At 38.4% G+C, this 21028-nt stretch overlaps 1 protein-coding gene and 2 long non-coding RNA genes across 6 annotated transcripts in view; all 3 read right to left on the reverse strand.

Moving 5' to 3' along the window:
• Positions 1–21028, reverse strand: part of LOC106674913 (class I histocompatibility antigen, F10 alpha chain) — a 78358-nt gene that overhangs the window by 20500 nt on the left and 36830 nt on the right. The window lies entirely within an intron of this gene.
• LOC101483660 (class I histocompatibility antigen, F10 alpha chain) lies at positions 3626–10407 on the reverse strand. The gene is given in 8 exon segments (XM_076878933.1): positions 3626–5262; positions 5389–5406; positions 5861–5956; positions 6565–6867; positions 6992–7270; positions 8978–9190; positions 9193–9231; positions 10319–10407. Coding segments are annotated over 8 exon segments (1056 nt in total). The 5' UTR covers positions 10377–10407; the 3' UTR covers positions 3626–5212.
• On the reverse strand, positions 13900–18759 carry LOC101480399 (class I histocompatibility antigen, F10 alpha chain). Its single transcript, XR_003021956.2, has 5 exons — positions 18592–18759; positions 16662–16922; positions 15203–15481; positions 14432–14749; positions 13900–14096 (listed from the first exon to the last, which is right to left on the reverse strand). It is a non-coding gene; the product is annotated as a class I histocompatibility antigen, F10 alpha chain (long non-coding RNA).

The raw sequence follows: 21028 nt of genomic DNA on the forward strand, positions 1-21028 counted from the left end.
ACACTGTAAAAAAAATCAAACTTGCAATTGCTGAGCTTACAGTCATTTCTTTCACAATTCAACAATAAAAGCTGAGTTGCCCCATAAACTCAAATACATTAAGGGTTTCAACTAATCCTTTAACGTTTTGGAGCAAAAGTTGGTCTCAGATGAAATTTATTGCTGGCAAAATGAATGAATTCAAGTTTTACATGAGTTGAAGCTGTTGGCGCCTTTCTGTGCCTGAGCACGCACGCGCATCTCATATTTTTGGATACTACGGGGTCTACTTTGCACTTTTGCAAGGACTGAAAGCCACCTGGCCGTCTGCCTTAATGCGAACACGAGGCTTTTTACACCAGGAGCTGGATGCTAGTGATGGGATTTCTGGCTCTTTTTAGAGAACCGGCTCTTTCGGCTCGGATCACTAAAAAGAGCCGGCTCTTTTGGCTCCGAACCGGCTCCTCAGGTTGTTTTGTTGCTTTAATTAATTTATTATTAACAATAATATAAAATTATGCATAAAAGGAATTACTAATGTAAAAAAAAAAGTGGTTTTATTTATATATGTTTATATATAAATATATGCGGTGGCCCCTAGAAACAAAACACGTGCAAACTCCAAAACACATTTCTAGTGTTAACTGAACTTCCAAAACAGAGCTACCTAGATCACTTAAATCACACAATTGAAAGCATGTGTGTATTGTGTATTGTTTGTGTATTTATACACAAGCACTCGTAAATATTCAAATAATTTACCTTTTACTACCACACACCAAATCCGGTCGTTGGTACTTCCTGGCTTGTGTAGCCACTACACTGCGCCTAGCATCCTGGAGCACTTCTGTTGTCTTTTGTACGTGTTTTGGAGTTTTTATGTGTTTTGGAGTTTTTACGTGTTTTGGAGTTTGTACGCGCTTTGTCTCTAGGGGCCACCGTAAATATACTTTTACTTATTCGCTCCACATAAAATGTAAGAAATAAATCATATAATACAAAAACCACCTATTTATATTTCAGCTTTTAACTATTTAAATTTTCAGCTTTTTCCTTTTAAACAACACAAAACACTGCAAACCACAACACAATTAAATATAAATTAAAATATGAAAACAAAAAGAAGATGCACATTCTCTGTCATATGGGCCTGCATGAATAAACTTTCTGAATTCTTTATCATCCGCAACTGAAAATAGTTGTGGATGATTACTATACCTTTCAAATGTGATGTTGTTGTCCCTGCCTCTCTTTCTCTCTCTCTCTCCCTCCCGCTCTGTTCCTGTGCTACTGCGAGTGTAACTACCGCCCCTCCCCCCTCTTCCCAGCGCAAAGCACAAGGCTCGCGTGCGGAGTGAAGCGGAAAAAAGGTGCGAGAGAGAGGGTGAGAGAAAGAAAAAAAAACAACCCCACGGCTCCCAATAAGGAGCCGGTGTTCTGAGAAACCATCCTACTTTGACAAATCGTCCTACCCGTATTATGATTTTACGGTGACTTGTGACTAAACCTAACCCTACCCTTAACCATAACCCTAACCATAACCATAACCTTAAGAAGTATTCCGGATGGGTGACAGAAAAAGAAGTTAATTTGGGTTTGGTGTTGTGCGCATGCGCGGCGTCTGCGCAGAAACATCGGCTAGGATGTTTTTTGAGGTAGGATGGATTCCCAGAACACCGGCTCCTCGTCAGCCCGGGCTAGTAATCAGGTTGTGACAAGTAAGCTCTCCAATTCTCACCCTCTTCCCTCGTATTATCCTTGCTTTTGCTTCCCTGTACACTGACACTAATCTCTACTCTCCTTTTTCCGTAATAAATGCTAATTATTGGGAATTAGCATGAAATGCAGGATTTGTTTGTTTTATGCATTTATGTATTCACCTCACACATGAACAATCCCCAGTTCAAGACCAGGAGGAGACACAAACCCAGACTCAGGGAGTCATGAGAAAGTCTACTCCTTGTTTCAGTCCAAGCAGGAATAAATGGGAGGCTTGTGTCAGGAAGGATATTCAGTGTAAAATCTGTACCAGTTAAAGCATGAAGATCGGTCCACATTGGCGACCGTTTGGGAAATAAGATGAGAAGTACATTAAGGTTATAATATAATTATAATCTACAGGGATTTATTGCAGCGGAAACAGGCTGCAATTCTCTGGGGATCAAATGATGCAGAAAAAGGCTGCCACAAAAAAAAAGACAAAAACATAAAATTCCTAGATAACCTGTCGTCACCTCCTGTATTCCCAGGAGAAGCAGGAACATTAAGACCATCAACATGTAAACGTTTAAGAGACTTTATTAGTTTTATTGTCCACAAAAAGAGACTCAGTGCTTCCTGCTCAGGTGTCAAAGGTCCATCAGAATAAATAGGAATTCATCCTGAGAGCAAACGTCAGTTATATCTGGTTTAAACTCACACATTGAACCGGTTTTTGATGGCATCATAAAATCTGTTCTTTGTGGCTCATGTTGAATTGGAAACAAAAATATCACAAATGAATTCACTGAATTTCTGTCATGTGGCGCTCTGTGGAGGGTAGAGCAATAACTGTGTGATCACAAATTTGTGTAGTTATTGAGTCGTGATATTATATTGATTATATGTAATTATATTGTCGAAAGCATCATATTCTTTTATTCATGTCTTCTGTGGTAGTTATGTGTTAGCATTTTAAGGTACTTATTTAGTTTCAGTACAAGTCTAACGTTGGACCTACTTTCAGCTCAGCCTGCTATCTACTGTTATCATTCTCATGTAACACGCTATTACCTCTGTACTTCTCAGAAGTGAGACCCAAACAAACAAAGGATAAAGAGTCAAACAATGTTCTTAAACATAAACGTTAGCTCCTGTCAGCTTTTTTCTGCAGCTTCAACACTGAAAACTGTTTGACTGAAGAGAAATTTAAAACCCCTGCAGATGTTTGAACACCTGATGCTGTTCTTTTCATTTCCTTTTTTTCTTGGTACTTTTAATATTTAAGTTCTAGTTACTTCATGGTTTAGTGGTCAACACGTTTTCTTTACACAGAAAACATCAATACTTTTAGACTTGAAGGTGACACAAAAACCAAATCAAACACATGGATCCAAAAACATAGTATAACACAATAGAAATGTGTTTGAACAGACAAATTACAGCCGCTTATAAATTAAAGTGAAAGCAGCATTTAACATAAGAAATGTTGAACAAAGGATAGAAATGAAAGAGCATCGTCCAGCCTGTTTTTAGGAGAGAGCTGTTCCCATAGTTCCAACAGAGGTGAAGCAGCTGCTCTAACAACATTTTTTTTGTTTCCGTTACACTTCATTTTAGTTTTAAAGGCACATTATTTTGGAGTGATCCATGTCAGTGTTTGTATGCAATGCTATGACGTCTTCTCCAACATAACCAGATCATTACTGGTAACTGTTAACCTCCTTAGAGACTGCACCAAACCAAGTGAGATTCATCTAAGCTGATATCACATTTTTCCATCATTTTTTTCATGTGAAAAGTCAGATCTCCCCTTTAGTTACATCATTTTATAGTTTATAGTTTAGTTTATACAATAGTTTATAATATTAAAGCAAATATTCATGAAACTGTAGCTACAGTCACATAGGAAGAATAAACTCAATGTGGATTCACAACAGGACAAAAATTAAGAATATTGTGGATTTTATTAAAAAGTCATCATAACAAACATAGAAAATAAATTAACAGCAATACTTACATTTATCTAATAAACAAACACCAGATATAAAAAATTGTTTACAAGAGAGAGAAAAACACCCTTAAAGTACTGAAGTACGAGAAGTATTTCATCAGCATTCATTAGTGCTGAAAACACACTTCAGTCTCAAAACATTTGAAATGACATTTGAAAGAAAACTAAACAGGTTCATATAAAAAGGTGATAAATTTGTCCAACAAAATAAGAATAAAGGTAGAAAAAAATAATAAAAACTAGGAAAACCAGACAATACAGGAGGCAAAGTCAGTGAGCACACAGGGAACAAAAGGAATGAAAAATGTGTTCACAGCATTATTGAAAAGCTACTAAACACAGTGACAAAGAACTCCATCCATCCATTTCCTGTCCTGCGTTCTCACTGAGATAAAATAAGACAAGAGTGGAGCCAGTCCTCACACACCAGGGCAGAGACGAAGTAACCTTTATCATCAGATTTACAAGTTAAAAAATAGTTTACTCTAATAAATTCGGTGATTTAAAGTCTCCAGTTAAAAATGTGAAAATCCACAAATGTTACGTTAAGGGAAATAAATCACCAAACCCTGTGAGTATATACCGTAAGTGTCATAGATGTAGGTGGACCTGTGTGTTTCTCTTTATGTATATTTACATTTATACAACTGATACTGGAAATATTTAATTTAAATTAAAGTCAACAAGCATGATGGAAAAACAATGATTCACAGTTTAGAGGTAACGAGGTAACAGTCCTCGTTTCAGCGCAAAAATTTACACAGAAATTTAAAAAGAAAAAACAAGAAAACATTATTTTCATTTCTGCAAATCAGCATATTTACATTGTAATACATTAAAGTCATTAAAGCAAAGGAACTGCAAATTGAGAATTTACCCACAATACTGTTAAAGCAAAAACATTTGTTCTAACTTTGTCAGCTTGGTGTTTTTGTAAACATTCTTATTGGTGTAAATATTTATCCAAACTACAGAAGTGAAACATCTGTCCTGTTCTCTTAAAAATCTCACCTAAACTCACATAAAACAGCAACAATTGTAAAACTAAATAAAAAGTACCTTGTGATTTTTTAAAATCAAATCACACCAAAAAAAACAGATAAAAAAGAAAAGGGGGAAAGCGGAACACATTTTATGAAAGCTTTACAGTTTCTGGCCAACAAAAGTCACACTAATGTTTCACTGAACTGCCTTTAACTTCGATGATGGCATGCATTTACTTCATTAAGCTTATACCGTTTCACATATTTATTTTAGTGGAATGCACATGTGTGAAAATGATGTTTCATGAACCACTTCAATAGTAACTTGAGCCTGATGACTCCTGGCATCAGGAACTTGGGATATGCCCGTGTCATCAGGGAAGACAAAATGTATTAATGGAAAAATCTGTTCATTCAGTGTAGTCAGGTAGCCAGCTGACCCCACATTGATGAACCTTGACCTCCAATACATTGGAAGGCTGTTACACTAAAAGTCCATTTAATGTATGAACTGACTGTGAGCAGTGATGTCTGTCATTTAGGCTTCATAAGGAATCATTTTCTCTTGGACCTCACGGTTTTCTACAGCTGTAGGTCGGAAACACATCGTTAGTCCACAACACTTTTACAAACAACTGACAGATCTGAAAAACTTTTTAATCTACAGAGTGCACATAAAACTCAAAGAAAACAGATCAGAAACATTTCACTTACGAGATGGAGGTCGTTTGTCTGTAATGAAAGAAAGTAAAAAACAGGGTTTGTTAAACATTATGTATTTAACTCTGTGATCTTGTCTTATTATCCAACAGTCATTCTCAGTAAACTCTGGCTCTGAGCCTTACTGTAATAACTGCTGGATGAAACAGTGTGATAAAGTCATGACAGACTCGACCACATCTGTATGCTTTTCAGCATCATTTTATTCACACGGTTGCTGTTAACACGCAGTTGCGGCTTTCCAGTTGCTCGCGAACATACACACCAACAACAACAACAACACTGAAATCCAGGACCCAGCACACTTTTAACCCGGCGAGGCATCTTTGCAGATGCCCTGCAGGTGCGTTCACCTCCCCTGCAGCAGCACCGCCAACCACACCCCGCCACAAACAGATTTAGTGTTCAATGTGAATAAAAGAAAGCATCAACTCAAAGTCCTACAAAATCTGCTTTGTCCTCTCACCTGTCTTCTTTTTGTAGATAATGAATCCAATCACAGTGATCACAGCAAGAACACCCAGAGCAAGAATCATGTGGATGATCATGAAGAGAGAATTTCCTTTAGATCAAAGAAAAACAAATCAGAACCTGAACAAATGAAACAGGATAGAGAAGATCACCAATCAAAACAGATAACAGCACTGATTATAGACAATAAGTCTGTCACTATATGCTTTACCTGTTGTTCATATCTGAATATATTCACTATGTCTGTGCTTATTTACCCACATTTAACTCTGATGTCTTTGTGCCCACTGAACTTCTGAGAATAAAAACATCCTTTTTAATTTAGTCAGTAAACTTGATTCCAAAATCAAATCATTACCTCTACTCGTTTTATAAAACTGGAGTAACTACACTCTGTTAACTGTGGCTGCTCATTCACAAGGTAAAACGTGATTTTGGAAAAAGCATTAGTGTTTGGTAAAGAGTCTTAAATTCCTTTTATGTTCTTAGTTTGGAAATACAACTCACTTTTATTTTCAGCAGGTTGATGGGAAGATGGGAAACATGTCCCAGTCTAGACTTTAAGTGTGAAATAAACTGACAAAATTGTTCTATTTTTAACACATAAAACTGCATGAACTGCTCTTTACTATGCACTATTATATTACAGTAAACTAAATGTGTGCTTCTGACCTTCATCACTTCTGAGTGCAGACTGACCTTCATTGGTTCTGATCACTGCTCTGTCCAGTCTGGTGATGATGTCCTTATTCACACCACAGAGCTGAAACACACAATCGTAGCTCCTCCAGTCCTCAGGTTTGACTGATGAAAGATCCAGATCAGCAGAAATCTGGAGGGTCCCATCATTGTTGGGCAGGATCTCTCCTCTGTTCACACCCTCATCAAGCTCTTTCCCATCTTTCCTCCACAACAGTTTGGCTTTGTGTGGATAGAAACCTGTAGCGTGGCAGGTGATTGGAGAGGAGGAAGACTTCTGGAGGAGAGACACTGAGGGAAGAACTGTTGAAAAAATATAAGTGTTCGTTATTGTTATTATTACAAATTGTATGTTTGTTGACAATCAATCAACCTATAGCTGATTGATTGTCTTTCCAAGTCCAGTTAAAATCCAGTGTTATTGCACCTGTTCTCCTCAGAGAGCTCCCTGAATAGTTCAGATACTTCTTCAGCCACTCGGGACAAATGTGAGTGAAGTAGTTCTTCTGTCTGGCTGAGAGAGCTCTGTCAGAGTCGTACTTCTGTTTAGTGATGACTGCCTGTTGCTTTGGAGCGATCCACGTCTCTGTCTTAAGGTCAAACGCCAAAAGGTCCTCGCCATCGTAACCCAGCTGATCATAGCCGGTCACATTATTTGTTTCAGTATCCCATTCACAACCATACATCTCCTGATAAACATGCACACCTGAAAGACAGAAACAGTACAGTGAACCAGAGCAAAGCTGCAGCACAGTCTCATCTCAATACAGACACATCAACCAATCGACAGTCACTGAAACAGAGGATCTACTGTTTCTCCTGCTGTTTACTGGTTCAGTGGAAACTAATTAAAACAAACTCTCATCAACACAGTTTAAACTTTAAAAAAACAGAAACAGACTGAGATGCTACACTCTGAGTCCCTATCTAACCTGCACTTCTATAGACATATATAAATAGGACTACAGGTTACACGCCTATATACATAATATATAGGCACATACAGTATTTAAAGCTTAAACTAATCATGACAGCACGGTGGTTAGCACTGTTGCCTCACAACAAGAAGGTCTTGAGTTTAATTCCACCATCAGGCCAGGGTCTTTCTGCATGGAGCTTGCATGTTCTCCCTGTGTTTGCGGGGTTCTGCGGCTTCCTCCCACAGTCCAAAGACATGCAGTTAGTGGGGATAGGTTAATTGGAAACACTAAATTGCCCATAAATTGCCGAATGGTTGTCTGTGTCTATGTGTTAGCCCTGCGACAGACTGGAAACCTGTCTCTTGCCCTAAGAGAGCTGGGACAGGTTCCAGCAGCCTCTGCGACCCTGAAAAGGAGAAGTGAATGGATGGACTAATCGTGCTCTTTATGATTTGAGAGATGGAAGCTGCTGATTGGTTCCCATCATCAAGTGGCCGCTTTAAAAACCCTCTGCAGCAGTTGTTCCCTGGGAGTAACTGACATCAGCAGCAAACCTGTCCTTGGCCTCCAAACCCTTAGCGACAAATTGTCATGTGTGTCTTCAGTGAACTGTTGGGTTTGTATATAGTGTTGTAGATACTCTTTTAGTGAAAGCTACTGCCTGAATGCTAACAGAGGTCTGTGGTCACATCTTGTCATTTTGTCTGTGTCCTGTTTTCCTTCTCTCACCCCAACCGGTCGCAGCAGATGGCCCCGCCCCTCCCTGAGCCTGGTTCTGCCGGAGGTTTCTTCCTGTTAAAAGGGAGTTTGTCTTTCCCACTGTCGCCAAAGTGCTTGCTCATAGGGGGTCATATGATTGTTTTTCTATCTATCTATTATTGTACGATTTACTGTGCAATATAAAACGCCTTGAGGCGACTGTTGTTGTGATTTGGCGCTATATAAATAACATTGAATTGAATTGAATTGAATTGAATCTCAGAGCTTACAGTTTATTTGACCAATAGGAGGGGAGCAGAGAGAAAATCCTCCATCCAACTTTTTGTCTACTAAAAACTGACATGTGAAAATAAAATTGATAACAAACCAAAAACCAAATAATAAGACAGCATCCAAAGTCCTAATCAGGCCCCATCAAATCTGAAAGCCCTCATCATATCATATTATCGTCCTTCTCACACTACAGGCTTACTTGTGGTAGCAGGCCGAGCTTTAACCTCACTACTATAGGAGCGTTCCCAGTTTGGATTGCAGAGAAAGACCTGCTCTACTTTTAAGATTAGACTTCCTCTGTTTTTATAAACCACTTCTGCACCTCATTAAACTGTCTCCTGTGTGTTTGGTCCCTCAAAGTCACTGCTGCTGTCAATTAGTGCTAAACAATTAAATTAGTGTGAATGGAACATATTTAAGTTTTAGTGGTTGAAAGTTGGATTTTATAGAAACTGAATCACAAAATCCCAGATGTTTCTAAACGCCTGTTCATTACTCACCCCCTGTTTCATTTAGGCGCTGCTTCACAAATTCAATGTTCCCTTTGAAGATCTGCTCATCCGCGATGGATGCCCGAGTCTGTCTATCCCAGTACAGAGCTCCTTCACTCTTTGCCATCCAGTCCTGCTTGGGACTCTCTTTTTTTATTTTACTGTCATAGTACGTGAATGGCTGCCCATCTAACACGCCCACAGTCACAAACTCTGGAAAATTCCTGATGATGCCGTGTAGAAGTACTGCAGCAAATGTGTAACTGTGGCACAAGAAAATAACACACAGAGGAGTATACTGTTAAACATCAGAAACATGATTGTGATTATCATTAGATTTTCCATCATCATAGTTTTTATTAGAAACCTTAAAACTTGCTTTCATTAATACATTTTTGCAAACACCTCACAAATATGCAGATTTATAATAATTTGATCCATTTCAAAATGTCTTTTTATTCACTTTATCTGTGAAATATTATGTAGGTGACTATTAACATATGATGTTCACATCCTGAAATCTTTCAGCCATTACAGCATACTTTGCACAGGTGCACACACATGGTGTAAATGTCATGCTTGATTTTTGGTTTTGCATGAGTTGTTTTATAATTTTATAGTTCTGTTTTTAATCCCTGTAGTTGTGACAGTCATTGCATTGCACTCAGTTTATATTGCCCAGGACAGCCCCATCCTGTGAGAGTTCATGCCCCAGAAGGACTCTGGCTTTGACCTATCAGGGTGAGCCTTACCAACAATAAGAGAGTGTAGCGGGAGGGATGATGAGCAAGTCATGGGACGGTTATATTTTAAAGAGATCTGGCCATGGGGGCAGCAGAAAATGTAGCAGAATTAAAATATTAGAGTTCTATAAAGATATTTTAGTGCGCTAAAAAAGCTATAATGTAGATACTATAATCATAAAACAGTCATAAATATACTCACAAATGCACCTCTTCATAAATCCTGTTCACTGTGTTAACCAGTTTACCAGCAAAACCAAGACGCTGGCTGTTCCACTCATCTTAAACTAACTTTTATGGTTTGGGATTATAACTTCACCCACAGCTGAATTAGTTTTTTGTTTGTTAAATATAATTTTGATATTTTGTTCTTTTCTTCAATGTTTTGACCGCCTTGGAAGAGGTGTTTACGTATTTACTGTTAGTTTTTTAAATTGTAAATACATTTTTTTTAAAGTTGTTGTTGTTGTTTGTTTGTTTTTTTAAACTTGCCTCTGCTTCCTTGGCTACACACTGCTATCCACCTGTTCAGAAAGTTTTTCCCTTCACATAAACACAATGCTGGTTCGGCTGTTATTATAGAAGATAACTACATGGGTCAACTCACCTGCTGCTGCTTCGGATAGTCCAAGAAAAATCACACTCAGAACAACGAAGGTCTTCATTTTTGCTTAAGAGCTGGTAGATGGACAAATTGGGAATTTTTCTGTGCTGTAATTAATTCTTCTCGGGAGACTGGCAAATGCAGGGCTGGTTGTGCTTTATCAGCAGGTGGAACTTTGGCCTGACCCTTAGATCCAGACTTAAATGTGACAGCATCACTGGAGAGATCTGACCTCAAAGGAATCAGCCAAGTCAGGACATTACTTTGATGGAGCCCTTGTAACTACACAAGCTGGAAGAATATCAGGCTGGTCATGCTGAGGTAGACTCCAGATTCAGCTCCGGTCTGTCTAACACTTCAGGAATGGGCATGACTTTGCCTCCAGCAAGTCAATACCTTTGATAGGCAATGCAGAATGAACAGCAACTTTAACAATCCCACTAACTAAGGAAGACTGGATGTGAACCGTGTGCAAAGAGGCAGATATGAATCTGTGTTCTACTCCCTGGACAATGACACTAGATTGGCAGAATGACTCCTCTGAAAATGGTAAGATCTCTTCTCTAATGATGGACTGAGAGGCCCCCGTGTCTCAGTATTTTTACTGGCTGCTGACCTTTCGGATTCCCAGTCAGTGAAACTACTCACTCAAGGATGAAGGGTTTGAAACAGGGATCAGGGTGGTGATAGTCAGGCTGCAATGTCATTCCATTCTCTGTAGCTTTAATCAGTCCCACACTTTTGTTTGTGAGGAGAGTTGCTGTTTGCGCTTTTATGCCAGACACTCTGCAATGAGATGACCCTCATGCGGAGGTGAGCTCACGGGGAGGTCAATGTAGTCTCACTGGCCTAGCAGCGGAGCGACCAGACTCAAACCGTGCAGGGTGCAAGGCTGTGGGTTTTTCTGGATGAGATTTAGGGGTAAAAAAAACCCAAAAAACATTCCTACGTGTTGTTTGACATTGACGTCACCTTCTGTTCATTTAAGAACATTATGACTCTCTCAGGTAATTTTTTAAATCCTCCAATAGCATTAACTCGTGCAGTGATTCATAATCATCACCAACTCCGTTAACAGCACACCATTTATCAAAAAGATCCTCTTTTCATGTGCAAACTCAATGTATGTTTGGCTGCTAGACCTCTTGTGATTCCTAAATTTCTGCCTGTAGGCCTCAGGTACCAGTTCATAGGAACGTACAATTGTTTCTTTCAACACTTCACATTTCATACTCTGCTCTAAGGAAAGTAAAGCTACCACCTCCTGAGCTTTGCCCACTAATTTACACTGAAGTAAAATACTTCATGTCTATTGGCCAGTTCATAGCAGTAGCCATCTTTTCAAAAGCATTAAAATATGAATCTACTTCAGACTCAAAAAAGGTAGGTACTAATGCAGTGTTCTTGCTCACTTCAAAACTTTTGTCAGACTTTTGGGGTTTCTTCAAGTGGCATGCGTCTTCTGCCCTGAGGATATCTTCAATGCTTCTACTTGAAGCTGCTTTAACCTTATTTCCTTTTCAGCTTCTATCTCAAGCCTACGGATCTGTAGCCGGAAATCATAATCTGCTTTTTGCACCTTCTCCTGGGCCTCTATCTGTAAATGAAGTAAGCGAACCTTAAGCTTTGCATCACTGCTAGATTTCTGGGGTTCTGGACAGAAAGGCTTAAAGCGAGACAGGGTTTGTGGAGCTGCATCTGGCTTGACTTGGGCACCCGGAGGTGTAGCAATTATAGCTTGTTTTTCCATTCTATCTGAAAAAACAGGATAAGCAGAGGTTCCAGGGGGAGCTAAAGAGTCTTGAAAGGGGACCTCAGTCATAGTAGGGCTAATTAAGATACCCAACTCAATTAACCCCTCCAGCAATGCCTGCTTAATGTCCCTTTTTACACCATATTTTGGTACCAAAAGTTTATAGTGAGCAGCAGCACTTCATGGCACAATTCAATTTTTTTAACAGTAGGTTGATTAACAAAATCAAGCAGGTCAAAACTCATCTTTGATGGCAGCCATGAAACAAAACCACCTTAACTTGCACCATTTCATCAATTTAGATCCTCTGGAAAAGAGTAGAATTCTTAAAACTGAGTTTATTAAACAGTGTTATATGCACAGCAAAACAGTACAATACCGCACAACAGCATATAGCAAGCCCGCAAAGCGAAGGGTGTAGAGCCTTTAAGCACAAACAGCAGAGACACATAAAATGACAGCCAGGAAAAAAAGCTGCCCGGGGCATATCCAACCTTCCTTTATATGGGATCAGTGATCCCTCTTCCTGCTGTTTGGTAACTTTCCATTCCTTGTTTTTTACTTGGACCGTATTAATTTTAAACTAATAAATACTTGTTTAACACTATAAATATCAATATTACCCCAATTATTGATGTAATATGTTTGTCAATCCTTTCCCCCCAAGCGGTTGTCAAACCCACTTGCACTTTGTAGCTTTTTTAATCTCCGACACTTGTGTCACTTAACCTTCTGGGCTACTCCATAACTTTTCCGAGCCCTATTCCCAGCATCCATCATTTTTAATTGGGTCCCTTTGTCAGTTTTATGGCCAGAGTGAGTCCAAAAGTCTACAAATCTCACAGATAACAGTTAATCATCCTGACAACCTTGGCAAACTCCGGTTTGAGGTGGGCCACTATATTTGATAAAGAAAGGTTTTTCACAACTTTGGGAGAAAAGAGTCTCAGGTGCATCCTCAGCAGTGCCAAGTTGAATTAACCCTATGTTTGGATGGGGTTGGCCATAACACTATCAGAGGTTACTTATTGATCCCAATTATTACATTTCAAATAGTATTCATCAGCATGTGCTCATACAACAAGTGGCACAAACTTTATTAATATAAATGTAGATAATATTTGACCTCAATTTATGGGTCTTGTGATTTCGAGCATGTAGGTTAAATGCTTAACACAGTGATTCCAATATATAAAACACTACAGTATAGGTGTGTATGGTGTATACAAATATATGTGATTACATAGTATATATGTGAGTATATGTCCAGTGTATACAGGTATATATGTCATAAAAAAATCCACAACATAACTAGATCTTAACACTTCATTTTATGATGTGAATGATGAATAACCAATGAGGTCACAGTTTATGGGGGCAAATGAGGCTTGTTGATGCTTCTTGTTTCAGTCCAAAATTTGTCCATAAACCTAAAAAGACAAAATAAGATATATTAACATTCCCAGTTCAATCTAGCAATCATCTCTTGTGATTTTGAAGCACAAAAAAGAAGTAAAATAGTAAATGTAGTAATCTCACAGTTTGCAGGGCTGTTTGTCATTTGCTCTAGAGACTCAGAAAGTCACGTCACAAACACACTGTTAGTCCACATCCTGCTCTGATCTGACATTTTCTCAAAAATGATCCTGGAAAAATTATTTAACATAAAATACAGAAAACATTTTATTCTACGCAGGGCATAAGGGATCAGAGAAAACAGAATAGAAACAAGTTTTACTTATGAGATGGGGGACGTTTTTCTCAATTACAAAGAAAAAATAATTTCAGTTACATTTATAAAATGTTATATATCGTATCTTTTCTCACATTGTCACACAGCTCCTATTCTTATGGAACTGTGACTCTGGCCCTTGTGGAGCTTATTCTGTTTTGGATAAACCATCGAGTAAAAGGGATTTCTGTTTTTGTCTCTCACCTGTTCTCTATTTGTAGTCAATGAAACCAATTACAGCTATCACTGCGAGAACCATTGTTTCATGGTCGCGAAGATCCTGGCGAGGAAATTTCCTGTAGATGACACAACAACAAATAAACCATAACCTGAACAAATGAAACACGTTAAAAGAGACAAACTTCAGTTTGGCAATTAAATAAAAATACGGGGAAAAAAGATACTCGCAAATTTAAATAAACAGTGAAAAGACAGCAAAGTGGGCAATAATTTGAATCAGAGCGCTCAAAACTTTAAATGTTAATATTTATTAAGAAATTAACAAATCAGCATCAGTATGAAAAATTTAATAAATTTAATAAATCTGTATACAATTAAACTTTTCATCAAACTCAAATAAAACCACGTGAACTGCACCATTTTTACAGTAAACTAAATGCATGTTTCCTACCTTCATCACTTTTACCCTTGTTGGTCCTGATCACTGCTTTGTCCAGTTTGGTGACGATGTCCTCGTTCACACCAGAGAGCTGAAACACACAGTCGTACCTCTGCCAGTCTTCAGGTGTGACTGATGAAAGATCCAGATCAACACTCATCTGGAAGGTCCCGTCATTGTTGGTGAGAATCTCTCCTTTCTCCACACCCTCATGAAGCTCCACTCCATCTTTCCTCCAGACCATCTCGGCTCTGTCAGGATAGAAACCTGTAGAGTGGCAGGTGACCGGAGAGGACGGAGTCTTCTGGAAGAGAGACACTGAGGGAAGAACTAAGGAGAGAAGAGAAAGATAGATGCTATATTACTATTATGTACATACTAATGTAATTCCTGTGGGATGTAATGTAATTTCAATGCCTTAGTTAAGCCTTTTAAAAAGCCTATGAGCATATGTAATGACAAAGAATGGAGGCTGGGAGAGACTGGTTATAAATGTCAGAGTGTAAATGGTGGATAAACTGGGCCAGAGAAAATTGGGGCAAAAGGAAAATATGATTAAAAAAAAAAACAATTGTAATTAATATGTAGGAGTAACAGAGAAATCAGGAGAAAGGTAGAAAGAGGCAAATGTCAATGTGTGAATGGAAATGAGAGAAAGAGAAAATTTAACTGTGATGTTTTTTTGATGGAGCGAGGGTGTCAATGCTTTTATGTTTTAATGGTCAGAAAAAGGAAAATATTAAGATTGTTCTGGACAAAAAACAGCATGTTATATGATTTCACCTGTTTTCATCAGAGAGCTCCTCCCATAGTACAGATACTTCTTCAGCCACTCAGGACAAATCTGGGTGAGGTAGTTCTTCCTCTGTGTGATCAAAGCTCTGTTACTGTCCCACTTATGTTTGGTGATGACAGCCTGTTGTACAGGAGCAACCCACATCTCTGTCTTCAGGTAAAAGCTTATAAAGTCCTCTCCATCATAACCAAACTGCTCATATCCGTTCACTTCACCTGTTTCATCATCCCATTCACAGCCATACATCTGCTGCACAATGTGAACACCTGACAGAAAAAAAGACTTTACATTAGGAACAACTGTAGAACACAGCATACATTAAGAATTGACAATATCTTTACAAGAAAACACTGATCCACGGTCATTTATTAAGAGAGGATATTAACATCTGTTGTTTTTGGCTCAATGGAAGCCACTTACAGATAATCATCACTGAACAGTGTGAGCATCTTAGGGAGATAAATACTGGGGAAACATTTCTACATACTCTTTTTATCAAAGAAAAACAGCCTCCATAAAGACCAACACACATGTGCCTGTGCCTCGGAGCGACTGAGGGACCCTTTTCTCTTCAAGCAAATCCAAGAGTGTCAGTACTCACTGACTGGCTAGCTGGAGACTCGTGCCAGCCCTCCTGTATGCAGATTGCAGTGTGTCAACCCTCAAAGACAATTGGCTGCCTGGGATCCTGTGATGCTCCAAGAAGCAATGACTGGTTGATTGACTGGAAATTGTTCACTTAGTGGCTGCTGCTTAGGAATAAACATGCAGTTTGTCCTTCGTGCCTCCCTCTTTGAACTTTGTTTGTTAACCTTTGTACATGGTTCACTTATCCTGATCCTGGGTATTAAGTTTCCATCCTCTGAAACTGCAACCAGTTATCCTTCTAACAAAATCCTCTAACTGTGAGAAACTACACACCAAACTGTCCGGAGGTTTTTCTAGAAGCTTCCACTGAAGGAGAGTTTCAGTCCAGGATTGTTTTTAATAAAAGTCAAATACTAGTTCACAATAATTGTAAAATATTCAAACCTCAGACTGATTATTCTGATCCTGCAGATTTTCTGGAGATTATTTTCTTATTAATCAATTATTGAGAAATTGTATCAAAAACAATCATCAAGGTTTCAGAGACAAAAAAAATCCTAAATATGAACAGAAAACTGCAAATATTGCAAATCTATCTTAATTATTTTGATCAACTAACCAGTTAACTGACAAATTATATCAGTTTATACAAACATGATCCTTAAAGCTGTTTGAATTAAATTAAAGCTTCCCAGACTGTAGTTCTACATTCATTATGAATTATTATGTTAATAATTGTAATCTGTAATCTGAATGAAACATTTTCATTTGTATACAAACCTGTTTACTACTGAAAACAAAACACACTGAAAACATTAAGAGCACGTGTATCATTAAAAAAATGAAACATGAACAAACCTCCAGTTTGGTTGAAGCGCTACTTTACAATCTCAATGTTGGCTTTGAACGTCTGCTGGGAACACCTGGAGATATCAGTGTTCCTCTCCCAGAATTGTGGGTCTACTGCACCGTTCACCCAGTCCTGTTTGGGCACCTCTCTCTCCGTGTCACTGTCATAATAATTAATCTGAACATCATCAACCATCCCAACAGTCACAAACTCTGGGAAGTTTGGGACTTGAGAGGACGCAGTGTAGAAATACTTCAGAGAGTGGGTCACTGTAAGAAACAGTTAATGTTGTGAGATCTCAGGAACACAGATTTTTTTGATTTTTTTAAAATAACACAATAAGAAAAACTGCAGCACGTTAAAGACATCCTGTAATAATCCTGCTGTCCCTTCAATAAACACAAAATAGATTTATGAATACCCCGCCTCTCCCCCTATGACAGCTGGGATAGGCTCCAGCGTCCCCCGCTGCCCTGGGTGAATGATTTGAACTCATTATAACTTTAATTTGACTATATTTTCATTTTCACTGTTAAAGAAAGTACACATTACTTCTAATCTGTTTTGCTTTTGTTAGCTGCTGAATTAACCATAAACTCGATTAAGTTTCTTCTTTCTTCTGAATAAAGCAGCATGACTTCTAAAGTAAGTTGTTCTCTTTTCTATTTCCATTTTTTATATCACAAATTATAGGAACTGATTTAATTCTTTTGATGTGACTGTCCAGACTTTGTTTTTTTGTTGTTGTTTTTTCAGAATTTCAGTGTTGGGTTTTCTAAATATCAATATCGATGCTTTTCTTTGTTTATTTTATTTCTCATGGATTTTGTTAAAGCTTAAAATTGTTACAGAAAGCTTTAATTCCAATATCTTTGATTGACATTATCAATAAAAAGCTAATGTTAAGTAACTGATATTCTGAGAATATTATCTTAAGCATTTTGGATTTTATCTTTTATTCATTAATTAAGTTTGCAGGTGAGTTTTCAGTTATCAAAAGTACATGGATTTATCTGTTAGTGTTAGTGACCAAGGCACATAGTGAGTTTAAAACTTCTCATTAGCGCTCACTGGTTGAGGTTGAGTGTCTTTAAATTGCAAAACTTTTCTGGCATTTCTCACTTCCAGCTTCTTATTGATCATTCAGCAGTGATACCAACATTAGCTCATGCTGGTATGTAAAGTGTATTGGCACTTTACATACATAAACTGTATTCAATTATAAAGAAATAATTATTTAATTTGTATCTCAATTCAGTTCACTTGAATTCGATTCAATTTTATTTATACACCTAACAACAAAAGTCCCCGCTTGTGGGGATAGGTTAATTGGATAATCCAAATTGTCACTAGGTGTGAATGTGAGTGTGAATGGTTGTCTGTCCCTGTGTGTTAGCCCTGCGACAGACTGGTGACCTGTCCAGGGTGTACCCCGCCTCTCGCCCTATGACAGCTGGGATAGGCTCCAGCGCCCCCCGCGACCCTGAAAAGGAGAAGCGGGAGCGAATGGATGGATGGACAACAAAAGTCACCTCATTGCGCTGTTAATGAAGCAATAACATCAGAAAAAAACAAAGTATTCACAATAAACTCCATTTAATGACATGTGGCTCTTTATATACAGCTTATGCTGAACAAATAATTAAACATCTAAGTTTTTTACAGATACTTTGTGTCAAATGAACTTTAGTGAACTTTAATGGTGAGCTGTTGTGTGAAAATGTTTTAATTCCTTGTGAAAATTAAAATGGTATTCCGTTTTTAAAATAACAGTTTTGATTATTGTCACCAGATTAGCATCAGGCCTCCTCCCTGATGTTTTATTTGTTAGAGTGCTTGGAGAGACAGAAGAGTAACAACGTTTAAAAATGCGTCATGAACGATTTAAAGACGGGACTCGTCAAACAGTTTTCGACAGAAATCGTCAGTCAAACTGACCTGCCGCTGCTCCCTGTATCCCCAGGATAAGAAAGAAGATGATGACCTTCATTGTGACCATAAACATGCAAACCTTTGACAGACTTTATGTTTCAGTTGTCCAGAAAAAGCTAAAGCTAAAATAGGAGAAAAGGAGGAGAACTAGGAGGTACGTCACCACTGGGCTCCATCTGAGCCAATAAGAATTTACTCTGAGAGTAAACGTCACTTAAATCTGTGGTAAACGCAGCCTTTAGGGTTATCAACGAAACTGAAAGTAAAACATCTTCATATGAACCATGAATGATGAAGGGAAGGGTTAAAGTTTGGTTCATCTTATCTTTATTATTTTTTATGTTATGACAGGTGTAGTTATGTTGGGTATACAATGTATAATTTATTTATGTATTTTTAATCTGGGGTTAGCTGTTTGGTACAGATTGCCTCTGGGGTGAGGTTACAGCGTCTTTAAAGGCACAGAACAAATTTTAAAATTTGTTTTTGTGCAACTGATGAGGAATACATATCAAATGTGATTTCGCCGAGCTTCACTGAATCGTGGTGGTTTGGGCTCCCTCCAGTGGATAAAACCTCGTTAAGTTTCTCAGTGGATTGATTGGTATTAATTTTAAATCAATATGTGTGGCGAGGGCCGCCTGTAAGGGGGAAAATGATGAAAACTTTCTATTAGTACGTAAAAAAAAAAGAAAAGAAACCATAAAAAATGCTTCACAAAGTACTTATAAACGTGTTTGTTTCCTAGCATTAGTTTTGTTTTGTTTTTGGCAACACAGAATAATTCCAGTCAGCCTCTGGCCCCGCCCTCATTATTTCACGGTTTGGTTTGGTCCAGGTGTACGTTCCCAGCTGATGAGCTGGAGGGGCATGATGGTGGCTGAGTTGAGAGCACAGCTGGACTGGCCATCGGGCTGTGGGCAGACAAACAGAAGAAAAAGGTATTGAGGTGAAAAGGAACACAATTTGTCCCGTACTTCTGCTAGAATGAAAAAAAGACACAAAGCTGGAGTTATTCTGTGTCTTTACGCTGCACAGCTGCCTCTTCTCTCCCCCTCCTGTTGCTAATTCAATCATGAAACTGATCAATGATCAGCTGATCGGCTTTTCTGATGCAAGTCCTGTCTCTCTTGCTTGTTTATCGCCCACTTTGCGCCAGAAAGAGGAAACCAGTGGATGTCGCGCTAAACAACAGCAGCACGTTTAAGCTTGATCAGCTGTTGTTAGAATTTATTTAATATTACTTCTTAGTATCAGCTGATGTTTGCTGGAGCCACAGCTGTAAAGCTGCTGGTCATGATATCGGATTGGATATCTGGTGAGAGGGAAACATGAAGATGAAACCAGGAGATGTCCTTACTGAACCATCAGAGCTGAACAGGTGATGGAGAAACAGGTTTACCTTTTAGGTGACATGGATGAGTTGAAGGGAAGTTATGAACTGTTTCTGAGAGACAAATAACACCAGGATCCTTTCTACATAGCTGACAACTGGGTGATTCTCTTTTTGCAGCAACATTTCATGTCCTTATATGAATGTGCCAAATATGTAAAACAAAGTAATTCAATTATGTGTTTAAGTGTTTGGCATTATTGAAACATAATTTAAACATAAATAGGTTCAATTCTGTCCCAGACTATTTTCTGCATGTCATCATTCTTTTCCCACTTTCCTCTCACTTTCTGCACTGTCCTATCCACACATTCTATCTACTTTCAACTGAAGGCCAATTTCACTAAAACCACTGACAGTGTGTAACTGGACTTGTTCTTTTACACATAATGCATATAGTTCATACAAAAAGTTTGAATTAATCTGATTGAAAAGACAAAATCCAGTGCTTAACAGTATCAAGGTAAGTGAGAAATCTGCAGTTTTGAGTGACAAAAGTACAAACTGCTTTGATGAGCTGTGACATTCATATGGAAAATTAATTAACACAATAGTGGTGTTTACAAAAACAATGAGAAAGTCTGCTGTGGATGAGGAAATACGTCACTGATTTGAGAACTGCATTAAGAGTGCTGAGTGTGCAGCTGTGTGAAGGCAGGAATAGGACCCAAATGCAAACTCGTGGAGGCGGAACTTAAACTCAAAGACCTCAGCTTTATTGCTGGCATAAGACAAAACAGAAACTAAACTGGGAAGGCTAGAAACTGAGCTTGAAACAGAACACAGAGACAAGTATGAGGGACGACGCGATGACGAACAGGAACACACGCAAACACTAAATACAGAAGGGGAACGGGCAAAGAGCAAACACCTGGGAGACATGGCTGACACTAATTACAAAGACGAGATGGGGAGGAAGCAAAACAGAATACACTGACCTTCAAAGTAAAACAGGAAACAGTGGGCACAGAACCAAACCTATACTAAACAGAAGGGCACCAGAACAAAACCTAAGAACTAGAATACAAAAACAGAAATCAACACTACAAG

The sequence above is a fragment of the Maylandia zebra genome, linkage group LG22 (assembly GCF_041146795.1).
Source record: "Maylandia zebra isolate NMK-2024a linkage group LG22, Mzebra_GT3a, whole genome shotgun sequence".
Classification (NCBI taxonomy): domain Eukaryota; kingdom Metazoa; phylum Chordata; class Actinopteri; order Cichliformes; family Cichlidae; genus Maylandia; species Maylandia zebra.